General features: G+C 36.1%; 1 protein-coding gene across 1 annotated transcript; it reads right to left on the bottom strand.

The window, feature by feature from the left end:
• Nucleotides 1-2489: 2489 nt before the first annotated feature.
• Nucleotides 2490-4287, bottom strand: LOC111917161 (pectinesterase). The gene is made up of 2 exons (XM_023912813.1): nt 3291-4287; nt 2490-3187 (listed from the first exon to the last, which is right to left on the bottom strand). The coding sequence occupies exons 1-2, from the start codon at nt 4285-4287 to the stop codon at nt 2490-2492; spliced, it is 1695 nt and encodes a 564-aa protein (XP_023768581.1).
• Nucleotides 4288-14825: the final 10538 nt, after the last annotated feature.

The following is a 14825-nucleotide window of genomic DNA, read 5'->3' as shown; positions in this document are numbered from 1 at the left end:
GTGCGACCAATCCCACCATCAGTCCCATGTAATGACATAATGACATCGTGCCATATTCCTCTATTATCATTTCTAAACCGCCACCACCACTTAGCTAGTAAGACATAGTTGAACGCTGTGAGACTACCAATGCCTAAGCCACCATCGTCCCTCGAGTTAAGAACTTTCTTCCAGGCAACCCAAGGAATTTTATTTTTATCGGAAGAACCACCCCAAAAACACCTACATATGATACTCTCAAGCTATGCAGTTATAGCGGTCCAAAATCAAATATTGGTCGAGGGCCGATATTCGGGATATAGGTTATCGCGGTGGGATATTGGTATTTTTATATCATGCATAATTAATATATATATATATATATATATATATATATATATATATATATATATATATATATATATATATAAACATAAAACATATATAAAAGTAATATAAAAAGTCAAAATTCAAAACTATCAATGTTTGAAACATAATCTTACGTAAACCATGGAATCTTCCTCCAAGTCCACATCAACCAAGGCATCCAATTATTTTATCTAGATCATCCACTTCAACTCTAATATCATCATCATCATTTAAGAATTATGTACTTAACATATCAACATGATCAAACCTATAGAAACTAGCAAGTTAACACTTAAATATGTAACAATTAACATAACAATAAGATCGGTTAATACTTAAAACATGAGTCTATGAACTAAACCTAACAATTAAGTACTTAACATAATAGCAGGTTCAATTAAGTTAAGTCCATGACTTAACACTAAAAAAAGCAAGTAAAATTACTTAACCGATATCCCACCTGGAAATCGCCTGAAAATATTGGTAAATATCGGTAAATATCACCGATTTTTGCGGTCCGATATTTGACACCACTATTTTGAAAAGTACCGATAAATGATATCCCACCTGGAAATCGCCGATATTAATTGCTTAGCTCTCAAGACGATTAATAACACTAGTGGGGCTTTAAAAAGCGAGAACAAGTATGAACCCTTGGTACCGAGAACCGCCTTGCAAAGAACAAGCCTACCCCCAAAGGAAAGATTTCGATCTTTCCAATTTGGGAGCTTATTGTTAAATTTATCGATTAAGGACATCTAATTTGATTTTCGACTCATACTAGATCCAACCGGAGTACCAAGGTAGATGAAAGGAAACTCACCAACACTGCAATTTAACCAATTCGCCATTTCACCAATTTGAGTGTTACTAACACCAATCCCATAAACCTTGCTTTTTGAAAGATTAACTTTGAGGCCAGAGGCACGATAAAAACACCTGAGAATCCTCAAAAGATTAGAAGCATTCTCCTTTGACCACTCTCCCAAAAAAATAGCATCATCCACATATTGAAAAAGAGAGATGGTGGGTCCACTGTTTGGAAGAGTTACCCCTTTATGTATTCCTTTTTCCATGGCCTCTGATATAGCAATCTTTAAAGCTTCGACAACAATGATAAATAGGAAAGAGGATAGAGGATCTCCTTGTCTAACTCCCCTATGAAGCTTGAACTCCTTAGCAGCATTGCCATTAATAAGGACAAAAACTTTAGCCGAGTTTAAACAAGCAAAAATCAATTTAATCCACCTATTATCAAAACCCATGAGATGAAGGATGTTGTCTAAAAAGTCTCAACTAATGCTGTTAAAATATTGACATTCATTCTATAGTTTATTTTAACCATATGCTATATATACTTTCTTTCTTTTGAGTTGTATGCTTGATTTTAGTGGAAATGAATAATAAACTTGGTGAATTGATACAATCTCAAAGTACAATGCTAAAATTGGATACAATTTCAAAGTTTGATGTTAATAGGATAAAGAGTGTTGAAAAAATAACAACCAAGTTTCAAAAATATGGAACATGTATGTGTGTTTGTATGTGAATAACAACCAAGTTTCAAACTATTTTACATATTGATTTAAAATGTTTTGATACAGTTACAGAACAGAAGGGTAAAATGGTCATATTCAATATTTAACATATCCAGCCAAAAGTGAAATCAAACAACATGTTTCAAAGACACATTCAATTAGAGCTTCAAACTCAGTTAAGGCTCCGACTCATATCTAACCTAGTCAACAACCGTCAAACAACATTCAACTAAATGAGCCATTGTTTAGTCGTTGTTGCATTTTCCTCATTATATTTTTAGATTGAGATTGTGTTTGACACATATAAGATACTTTATTTTTTGAGTTTATAACAATACAATATTTGGTGAAACAACTAAAATATCTTGTAACCTAACTTTTAAAAAAGTTATTTGAAACAACTTACTCATAAACTAATAGGCTTTTTTATACAAGTTTTCCAATTATACCATCATATTCTTATTTCTATTACCAAAGGTAGTTAGGATTGGAATCTAATAGATGTATATCTACTTTTGTACTTAATATTTAAAGGCAGATTATTCCTCAAACCCTAATGCTACAATCTGTAATTGATATAACAATGGGAAGCGAATTACAACATTAGACATTCATCATGCCGGAAGTATAAGGGACACCAGTTGCCTTTATCCATAGATCTCCTTGTATGTATTTCCCCGGGGTGTAACGAGCAGCCTCCTCTGGAGTTATCTTCTTGATACCCTTCCATCTTACCCTGTGGGTTGTGTTAGACCCTGGTCCTCTATTGTTAAACTCACCATAATAACATGTATCAAGCCCAAACGTCCCGGCCCATGGGGCCCACCCTTGAGGGGCAATAATCCCGTCGATGAATGACTGCATGATGATGGTTCTGGAGTACAATTTCCATGGACGACCGAGGTAAGTTATTGGCCTTGGGTTGGTAGCCAAGTAGTCATGATCGCCGGTGATGGTGCAGTTTTGGAGAATCAGGCCACCTTGTGAGCTGCGGTCCTTCCGCCCCTGAGCTGTCACAACGCACTCGTTGTTAAGTGACGGCTTCCTGACAATCATCTTGCAATCTTGGAAGACAGCCGCTGCGTTTCCAAAGACGAAGTCTACTGTTCCTGTGATGGTGCATTGCCTATAAAACTGGCGATAAGCGTGGGCATAAAGGGTGTCTTGGTATCCGTACATGGCGCAGTTGTGGATGATGGCCATATCGCCGGAGATACGCAAGGCCACCGCCTGATGCTTCATTGGCCCCGCCGTGTTCTCAAACCCTATGCCCTTCGCCATGAACCCATCACCATTCACAGCTTTTTCATTTCAATAACAAACATTGATAAATAATAATCAATATATAATGAAATCTTGAAAAAACCAAAGTTTGTCAGTTTTAGCCATGGTTTTTGGACTTACCAACGGTAGCGGTGTAAAAAGTTGCTTCTCCCTCGTCGTAACTCTTGTTTCCAATGATTCTAGTTCTATTATGACCTTCACCGATGAAGATGACATTGTTAACAAGCCTAGGAATGTCGACATACTCCTTGTAAACACCTTGCTTGATCCGTATAATAAATGGCTGCGTGTTGTTGTTGGGAACCTTCTTAATCGCTTCCATGATGGTCTTAAACGTTCCAGACCCATCCTGAGCCACAATCACATTAGGCTTCAACGCTTTCCAATCAACATCAATCAGCAACCGTTTATAGCCTTTCGTCCACCATGCATATGCATGATGATCATCGTTCAGACCTTTATCCAGAAGCCTACGGCTACCCATGGACGTTAACTGGACCTCCCCAAGATATTCATCAACACTATTCACCATCGCGAGACTATTGCTCGTGAGCTTCCCACCCAATTTCAATATCTTCTTCATTTTCTCGCCAACATCACCAGTCGTGTTCGTGAACCCTTCTAGACAAGTCTCTTGGTACGTTAAAGAACCACTGAGCCACACCTTAAGGTCTGCAAGATATTCCTCCATCTTTGAAATATCAAAGTTGTCAAGCTTTTTCAACGATCTTTTGAGGTCATCAATGGAGGTAGTGAGAAGCGATTTACACATCTCTAATGCTTGAGTAGCTCTAGGGTCCTTGGCCACTGCTTGAAGAGTAGATGACTTATTAATGGCGTGCTCAATCTCATTTATCGCAGAACTAAAAGCTATCTTCATGAGCTCTTGAGGCTCATCTGTGTCGTTTGCATTGGCAAGACTCTTTCGACACGATTTCCTGTAATCTGTATGTTGGCAAAGAGATTCTACCGCCTTGTTGCTGGTTGTAACCTTGTGTTCCTCCCTCTCGTTGGCTTTGTTGTATATTTTAACAACACCAACTGCTCCGCTCACCGCCATTATTAATAGGATGACTGCAATCCCGATAATGGTGAACTTTCTGCTTCCGTCGTCCATTTGTCTTGTCTTCTACTATATTTTTATATTTACATAAAATACCAAAAAAACATTAACAAAAAAGTTCACCGAATCTAGAGAGCTAAGGTTTTGGGTTCAATCGTAAGCCAGATATTCACGTATTGTTTATATGGTTGAATGTTGCACATGCAGAAATGCAGAAATTCAAAAACGGGGAGTTTAATGGAAGAGTTGAATGAGATGTCATGCTTCTATTTGTCATTCAATGGATACAATTTCACCATTGTAAAATGCCACTTGGCATTCAATGGATTTGAAGTTCAATGACAGGGCCGGTCCAGACGGTGGGCAACCCGGGCGACCGCCCAGGGCCTATGTCCCCAGGGTGCCCAAAATTTATGGGCTATGTAGTGTATATATAAAAAAATATTATTACCTAAATGGTTTTTAGGGCCTAAAATTGGTTCAAACTTAAACTAGCTCAAAAAGATAAACAATTCGACTTGCTTTTTATTGCTAATTGAACGTGTTTATAATGAAGAATAAATGATATTTTTTTGAATCTTTATTATATTTGTCTTTATTGGGCCATTTTTTTTTATTTTCGCCCTGGGCCCCATATACATTTGGACCGACCCTGTTCAATGGTCATTGAACTCTTCAATGGAAAAAAAAGTCTTTAAATCTTTAAATAAATATTTTTTTAATATGTTTTATTGAACTTGTAGAATTTAATGCATTGTGAGATAATAATAAATATAATTGTATGGAATAATGAATGATGATGTGACACTCCATTGAATAATGCATTGTGGATGCTCTTAGATTCTTTTTAGCAAGTTTTTTTGGACTTTATTATTTCACTTAATTAAGAAGTTTATGAAATACAATTAATGTTATCAATAATTTTTAATGATTAATAATGATATAAAGTAATTTTAGATTGAAACAAATAACTTTTATGCTGTAATACTTACATTTTGGAAAATTTGTTGTAAAAATTTATACAACTACTCGGAATATTGGCTTTCATCCTCTCATTTTCTTCCTCTTTCTTGTCGTAAAGATTTAGACAGTTACTTGGAATTACTCTTGTGTGTACGCATTTCGACAAATTGCATTCAAATTCTATCGTTTTGTTAAGATATGCATGTTTAATATAAACACCCATAACACATGTAGCACAACACAATTTGTCCAAAAATCAAATATCTAAAAGATAAATAAACTACAATTTCAAAAGCCCAAATTAATAAATAAATATACCTTCTTTAGCCTTATAAGCCTTATCTTATGCACTTTTCTGCAAATTTGAAATCACCATGACGAAGATGACAATGATGCTCATTCTTTTTCAAAAAGTGCACAATGTAGAGACTGATTCTTGTAATTAATTTTTTTACTATGAAATTTTATTATATATATGAGGGTTATATATGAACACCAATTTTTGTTCGTAACGGTCATTGGTACAGACTTCAAAAAGAGATGTTGTCAGAATTTTGTATTATAATAATATAATTATATATAAATAATAACATAACATTTACATGCTATATAACATATTATATATAGACAATAACATTTCATTTATAGGCATTAACTGTCCACATTCATTTTTTTAACATATTTTTTTAATATATATATATATATATATATATATATATATATATATATATATATATATATATATATATATATATATATATATATATATATATATATATATATAAACTAAGTCAAAGCTTTTTTTATATATAAGTAGTGCATGATTGTTATATCTCAATGTAATATGAAATAGACATTAATTTCATATCTTGTAACACTTATTGCTGATCGTTATGAATTCTATCATGAAAAATAATCATATAAGTAAATTTCCAAAAATATAAAAATTTGTTAATGATAATAAATCTTTCATAATAGTTTAGTTGTAGATATATATAAACTAGTTGTGAGACCAATCTTCTCTAATAAATGAAGGTTTTTTTTGACACTTGTCATACTCACATTCATTTTGCCACATGTCATTTTGTGGTTATTTTGAATTAATTTTTATTCCACATGTAATTTTGTGGTTTTCTTATTTTATTAATTCCATATGGTATTTAAATTTAATAATAAATGCATATCAATTCTATTAATAGACTTTCCTTATAATTTTATATATCTTATAAATTCAAAATTTTCAAATGTTTATATATATTTAATTGTTTTAAATACACCCATGTAATACATGGGTCTCACACCTAGTGAATTATATGAGTTAGTTTAAAAATAAAATTAAATATAAAGCTTTAAATATTTGAGAACTTTGAATTTATAAGAAAATAAGAAAAATAATAAATTATTATAATTGAAAAGTTTTTTTTTAAATTTAAATAAATAAACAAAAGAACTAATATGCTTTAATTTTGAAAATTTTAAAATTAAAAGGTAAGTTCATTAATGACATTGATATCTATTTATTATTACATTTATTGCAATTATTACATTAAAACATTATATGAAATTTAAAAAAATAGAAAAACTCATAAAATGACACGTGGAAAAAAAATTAATTCAAAATAACCACAAAATGACATTTGACAATTAAACAAGAGTGTGACAAGTGGTAAAAAAACATTCATTTATTATAGTAGATTAAAAAAATAGAAAAACTCATAAAATGACATGTGGATGTTTAGTTATACTTGTTGTCTTTGTGATACTTGTCTGTGCCTGATAAGGAGGTGAGTGTGGGTGGGGTCCCGTATCTCATCACTAGCTGAGTGTGGACGGGGTTCCATATCTTATCATTAGCAGAGTAGGGGGCCCATGATAGGCGAGACCTTAGGACTATAACATATAGTATTGTGTATGATTCCTTATGTGCTAGCATGATTATATGATATTGTTTGTATGTGTATAACGGGCGGAGCGCAATGACAGGCGGGGCATGGAAGAAACAAATATATATACCGAGTTGGGCTTGATGCCAGGCGGGGCCCGATGCTAGGTGGGGCCTGATGTCGGATACTGTCTGATGTCGGGCGGGGGCTGATGAAGGGGCGGGGGCCCAGTATACGTGATTATGTGTATGGTATGTGGTAGTTTGGGGAGACTCACTAAGCTTCGTGCTTACGGTTTTCAGTTTTGGTTTCAGGTACTTCCAGTTGCAAAGAGAAGAGCTCAGGATGACCGTATTGCACACACCATGATGTTTAGCTTGGGATGTTTACTCTGATGTTTTGATTTGGAAATTATAATAATAATGTTTTGAAATACTTTGACTCATTTTTGATGGAATGGTTTGATAACTATGGTTTTATTAGTAATTAAAAATGAAATTTTGGTCATAATTTTTGGGGTGTTACAAGTTGGTATCAGAGCCTTGGTTTGAGGGATTCGGGCACACTCTCGGATGTGTCTAAACTCAAACTGAGGACGTGATATAAACTTTTTCAAAAGAAAACCATTTTTATAAAAAGCATTTTGAAAAGAGAAAATGGTGTGGCGCATGCAAACAGCCGGGCTTAAGTAAGTTCTCCCAAATTACCCATACATGTTTGTTATGATATGATATGATTATGAGAATTGCATGCTAGATTAGGGCTAAGGATCTAGGAAGGATGCCTTGTATGCCTGTTGTATTTGTATAAGAACTGCATGCTAGATTATGGATAAGGATCTAGGAAGGATGCCTTGTATGTCGATTGTATGAGCTTGTTGAACTGCATGCTAGTACTGATTAGTCAATGATATGATGGCATGATTAGGATTACTCAATGCTCGAATGCTACTTGCTTTGTGCTTTTGGGAGTTCTAGCTATCTTTAACTAACTAGTAAACAAATACGCTAAGTTACATATTATGAGGACTAAATAATTTCAGAAGCTAAGGTTTAGCCTTATTTCGCAGCTCTTATTTGAGTCCAACCGTTGTAGGGAGAGACCTCTTATTTGAAGAATTATCCGGTCTTAGTAATATGTAATGATATTCGCTAGCTAGTTAAGGAAAGGTAGCAACGACTTTTTATGTAGCTGATGACGGAGAGTGGGACAGAGATTACGCCAGGGCAAGACTAGGATGAGAATAGCACAAAGAGCAGTAGTAGTAGAAGGGACTTGGTGGAGTCAGACAGTTTTTGAGGTAAGTACGGATAGATTTGGAAGGTCATATGGGCCCGTACTACTGAAAGTAGAGGATCCGTACTCAAATCAAAGAAGGCTGAGATGGACCCAGGGAACTTGTAGTATGTGAGATCCCTCGAGTTATGATGAGTATTCCGATGATTTCAATGGTGTATTTTCAGTATGGTGACGCTACGTACTAGACCAGTTGGCAGTTCTGGTGTCGGCGAGGGATCAGGCTCGGGTTCTGGAGCTGGGCAGCTTGATGATCCGATGAAATAGTTTATTTCGGCTGAGATTACGCGTAATATCATTGACCAGAGTCCTATGATCTTCGGTATAGTCAAAGAGGGTATCTTGGAGATTCTTGATGAGAGGTTGAGTGCATTCTGCACTAAGATGGCGACCATGATAGGGGCGTGCACGTTGACATTCCGGGAGTTTAGAGCTTGTGGAGCTCTAGACAATCATGGGGCTAAGGACCCCATTACTAGCAGTAAGTGGTTAGCAGATGTTGTCAATGCTTTTCGTACTAGCCGGTGTCCAGAGGGGGATAAGGTCCGACTTTGGTCTCTAGGCTATCATGGGGCTAAGGACCCCATTACCACACTTTTATAAAATTACTAGATTTTTATAAAAATTTGAGGAGTTGACTTTAGTGCATAAAAAGCCCAACTATGGTCAATTCTTGCATCAATTTCCCACAAAAACATATTACCCAACATATAACCAAGTCATTAACTAACAAATAACCATGTATGCCACCTTCCCTCCCCATCCCCCATAAATTACGTCCACCCCCTATCCATCTTCATCTCCTTCATTTCTTCTTGAAGAACAAGCTCCAATCTTTCAAGGATAATACTTTATAAGTTGGTTCTTAGATTTTTGTTAGCATATCCTTGTTAATCTAGTGTTTTTATACACATTCATACTAGTTTTGTGACTTTTACACACATTAACATGTGTTAAAATCCATAGGATAATACCATCTTCAAGTGTTATTCAACCATATTCAAGTGTTTTTAGCTTGAGGATCTTCATATTCATCTCTTTAACCAACCACAAACACACTCAAAGTGAGTTCATACCCCTTTATTTTCAAGTTTTCCAAGTTTTAAAAGGGGGGGGGGGGGGGTATACAAGTAAACATGTATAATAACTCAAGTTGTTATGCAAGCTTAGTTTTCAAGTTGTGTAAAATTATTATTTACATGAAATAATGTTATTACCTAGTATTATGAACATTTATGTGTGGTATGTTGTTTAAAATTCAAAAAAAAAATCTATGAATAATGAGGATAAACATACTACATGTTCTTGAGAAAAGATCACAAAAACAAACTTTAAAAACTATGGTTTTTATGAAAGATAATATGACTTTTCTAGCAAAAATAGTTTTAACCAAGTTATTACATTATTTTTGTGTGAAACAAACCAAAATATGTTATTCGGAACATATGTCTTGAAATTAGTCAAAAATATCAAATATTTAGTTTTACAAAAAGAAAACTCAAAAATCTATCGTTTTATGTGAAAATGAGTTTTTCCAGAAAAAATGGTCATAACTAGTTTATGGCACCATTTTGTGGGTTTTGATTAAAAATATATGGTTTTAAACATATAAAGTTAACTTAAGTTAAATATCCCAAAATGGTAAAAATAAGTTTTACAAAGTTATATTTTACTAGTTATCGGTAAATGTCGTTAAAAATGGCCAAAAACTAGAAATTGGCTTTATCGTACTAAATGTTTTTATACTTATTTTAGATGTAAATTTATATGATATAATACTTTAAAAACATCTAACATGTTAACTTATATATATATATATATATATATATATATATATATATATATACACACGCACACACACAAATATATATGGATCCAACAAAACATTTATAATAAACTATGATGGGTGTAGTTTATGGGTGATTAACATTGTTTTACCATTTTTGGGGCGAACAAATAGTTATCTAAATGTATAATTATTTTACACTATGTAATTACTATGGAAATGTAATACTTCCACTTACAAAAGGGTTTTCATTACACTGTACGTAAACCTGTTGATATAATTTTGTGAGTCATAGTCTTCACGTACCTATCTGAGTACCTACAAAAGTCATGTGTTATAACCAGAATCTCCCGTAGAGAGAGCGTAATACTTGTTTATAGATTTATACGGGACTGAAAACCCCGCACCTAAGCTGTTAGCTACAGTTAGGCCGGCAGGTCTAGGGTGACAAATTTCTAACATTTTGATGCCTGAAGAACGTCGTGGGCCAACTAGTCGTTTGCACGGTTATAATAACTCACATGTGGTATTAACAATACATTTGGTTTATAGGGCTAACATACATTCAATCAGTTTTATATAATGATAAAATACATAATACTGTTTTCCAGTACAACACTACTTATATTTTTGGTATTTGGGTTTAAGACTTACAACTCATTTTTAAAGAAAATATTGGATTTTCTAAAAGCACACTCTATCATTTTTACAAGGAAAAGTTACCAATTTTTCTCATACAAAACTCTTAAGAACTCACCAACTTAATTGTTGACACTTTTTCAAAACCATTTGTATTCTCAGGAAACTAGTAGACAGGTAACCAAAAAGGTTTTGAGGCTGGGGCGTCGCAACGTCACGTCATTTATTTTTGTCATATGTATTTGGTATCAAGTAAATAATGTTTTGGATACAATGTAAACTTCTTAATTATCAATATGATGGTTGTATGGCTTTGATCACTATTATTCATTATGTTATGATATTGTACATGAAGTCGTCTATCCTCAAACGTTTCCGCCGTTCTAGTTTTGGGGGTGTGACAGAGTGGTATCAGAGCATTGTTTATAGTGAACTAAGTATATCAAACCATGTAAGATATACTACTATAAATACAATGGGGCTAAAACACTTTGACTAAGAAGTATACTTTTAAAACGTAATAGTATTTTTATAAAAGTATACGTACATGCATACATACTAAAACAGTGTCATAATAAGAACCATATAAAAGTTATTAAGATAAGTTGGACGCTACGATTAAACCTAGATAGTGTGTAATCATATCTGGGATAAATATGGCATGATCAACCATATTTATGCGAGATATGACTAACATGTGTTTGGGAATAGTCGTGGTGAACAACAAATCTAAAACTTACCATCCCCCTATACAAAGAAACTCTAAGAACCAAACATAAAGTTTAAAATACTCTAGGAGTATTTTATGATACTATAGAACCATACACCTAGATTCTTTATGAGTCTCTTATACCTTTATTCTCACACAGACGACATGGACGGATTTTGCCACGAAGACCCCTACTACCTTGCCATGGCAGCAAATGATGGATTGAGGAGGATCCAAAAGAGGATCCTGAAGAGTTCTAAGAGATTGATTACGATGAGGAGGATTTTGATGAGGGATTAGACAAGGAGAAAGGCGCTGGGGAGATGGTTAATGAACCTTACCCTATCAGGAGTAGGCATGAGACCCTTTCACATCCCTCCTTCCAGGTATATAGACACCCCAATGGGGGTCCTCCTTGGATGAACATTCCTTGTAAGAGAATATTGCCCATTCAAAGGGCAAATTTGTTGCTAACATCTGCCTCTATCCAAGATGCGCCCCCACAATGGGCAAACCAGCTACAAACATAAGCTAGAGAAGACGACCGACAATCCACATTCGACATGCACCCCCTACACCATGCTCCGGGCCCCAGCACCCCCACAGATCGAGCACCACCTCTGATTGTACCACGAGTGGCCCGTTTAGACACTCAGTTCAGGCTCTCCATCACGAGTTAATGGAGATAGGTGGTGAAGCCCAGAACGCGACGGTGCGAATTCAACACATCCACGAGGAACAAGAATACCATACGGATACCATGCTGAACCTACAAGCGGATCAGGAGAACAATACAGACTGCCTACACTCCTTATAGGAGGAGATGGCCGCCAAGAGACAACAAATCCTTGCAGTTGAAGCCAGGACTGTCATAGCGGAACATAGAGCGGAGGAGGCCACTCACGAGATATGTGAGATGGTTGGGCACCTTGTGCGTCATTTTGGTATATGATAGACTAGTATAGCCGAGGGAGTTAGTGAGTACACTACTCACACTATGTGTTAGACTTATTGCATCTTTCATCACAACTAGTAGTAGTAAATCAAGCAAGGTACGCCCTCCAAAACCAATGTAACCTTGAATCAACTTAATGTTTTGACATCTATATTCTATTTTGGTAACTTAACTTTTGTACAATACCTACTAGTACTACTTACTACCATAAGTACAATATGATAATGTTGGTCGAAACATTAGGAACCAAACAACAAAACATCTAATTCATATGTATATACAAATATAGATGAGATACAACTAGCAACGACCATAGTTACTTACAAACTCGTTTCATACCATACAACAAAATCATGTCACTACGCGGAAGTAACCAACGTATCGACGCAACACCAGTTCTACAAATGGACCCCGCTACATTCCAAGCCATTGTAGCAGCCACCGTGGCAGCCGTCATGGCACAACTTAGCGCTAACAACACAAATGGAAATGGGAACGGTACCAAAAGTTCCAATCATGGTGACAATCAAGGACACCAACGAGTGTGCTCCTGCAAAGACTCCCCAAATTACAAACCTAAGAACTCCTACGACAATGGAGGAGTACTGCCCAAGAAACGAAAGTTTTGGGACCATAAAAAGGGTCGATCGACTCAAAAGCTTGCCAAAAGACAACAAACTGTGGCAGTCCATACCACTACTGTCCTTACTGCCCCAGTGCCGACAAAACCATATGTCGGGAACCTGCCTAAATGCAACAAGTGTAACTTCCATCACAATGTATTCTGCCGAGAGAGGCACTGCAACAACTGTAGCAAAAAGGGGCACACCGCTCATTTCTGTAGGGCGACAACACAACAGACCACCCACGCCACTAATGCTGGGGTGAGTCATGAGTGTTACGAATGTGGTGAGACGGGGCATTTCAAGAGGCAATGCCCAACGGCAAAGAACAAAACTGTCGGAGAATTCGGAAGAGTGTTGGCGATAGGGCATGAGGAGGCAATGAAGGACCCCACCATGGTTACCGATACGTTTCTCCTCAAATAACTCATATGCATGCATACTTTACGATAGGGTGCAGAGAGGAGGTTCGTGAGTCACGAAGTATAAATACATACTCAAACAAAAACCTCAAACATTCACTAAAATATTCCCGACAGATATGGCTAGGGGAAGAACTGAAACCACCAACGACACATACCTAGGATGCACCCTAACTCTAAGCAATCATTCCTTCCAAATCGACCTAATACCAGTGACAATAGAAAACTTCAATGTGATCATTTGCATGCGTTTGTTAAGTCCTCACCATACCAATAACATGTATTACGAAAAGGCCGTTCAACTTAACTTACCAAATAATGAAACCCTTGTCATCTATGATGACAAACTCGACACAAACCTCCAAACCGTCTCTTACATCAAGGATCAAAAGTACCTACACAAGAGGTACCACGCCTTCCTAACCCATATTGTGGACAAGAAATAGGAAGTGAAAGACATCAAGGATATTCCAGAAGTCTGTAACCTCCCCCCATGTATTCCCAGAAGACCTTCCGAAAATACCACACATGCGCCAAGTCGAGTTCAGAATTGACTTGATTCCTGGAGTCACTCCCATAACCAAATCCCTATATCGATTAACGCCGGCGGAAATGCAGGAATTGTCCAATCAACTGAACAAACTAATGAGTAAATGTTTATCAGGCCGAGCTTCTCACATTAGGGAGCGCCAATCTTGCTCGTAAAGAAGAAAGGCAGATCATTTCGTGTGTGCATTGGCTGTCAAGAGTCGAAAAAACTCACCATCACGGACTGATACCCCTACCCCGAATCAACGATCTGTTCAACCAACTACAAGGAACGAGCTACTTCTCAGAAAGTTGATCTAAGGTCGGGATACCCTCAGCTCATAGTTTCGGAGGAAGATATCTCCGAGACAACTTAAGACTCGTAAGGTCAACTACACCACACACAACTTTGATTTAGGGACAATAGTGTTTGCCTAAGAAATCTAGAGACACTACCCTTATGACACAAAGCGCACAATCTTCATTGACCATAAGAGTCTCCAACACATTCTGAATAAAAAAGAACTCAATATGAGACAACGATGATGGGTGGAACTGCTAAATGATTACGAATTGAGAAATCTGCTATCATCCGGACAAGGACAACGTAGTAGCAAATGCTCTAAGCTGAAAGGAGTACTCGGACCGCCGATAAAAAATCATTGACCATAACCATCGATTCACACCTATCCACGCAGATCAAGGCGGCACAACTTGAAGCCTTGAAACCCGAGAATGTCACAAGTGAATCCTTGCGGGGAATGGATAAAAACCTTGAGGTTAAGGAT

Source organism: Lactuca sativa, chromosome 3 (assembly GCF_002870075.4).
Source record: "Lactuca sativa cultivar Salinas chromosome 3, Lsat_Salinas_v11, whole genome shotgun sequence".
Classification (NCBI taxonomy): domain Eukaryota; kingdom Viridiplantae; phylum Streptophyta; class Magnoliopsida; order Asterales; family Asteraceae; genus Lactuca; species Lactuca sativa.
The sequence above is the reverse complement of the archived record's forward strand: the minus strand, read 5'-3'. Positions and strand labels throughout refer to the sequence as shown.

What these genes read in the sequence shown, in the direction of transcription:
- LOC111917161 (XM_023912813.1), bottom strand. Translation starts at nt 4,287, where the DNA reads ATGGACGACGGAAGCAGAAAGTTCACCATTATCGGGATTGCAGTCATC. An exon ending in TTTTTACACCGCTACCGTTG is followed by an intron (nt 3,188 to 3,290) that starts GTAAGTCCAAAA and finishes GAAATGAAAAAG; the next exon opens with CTGTGAATGGTGATGGGTTC.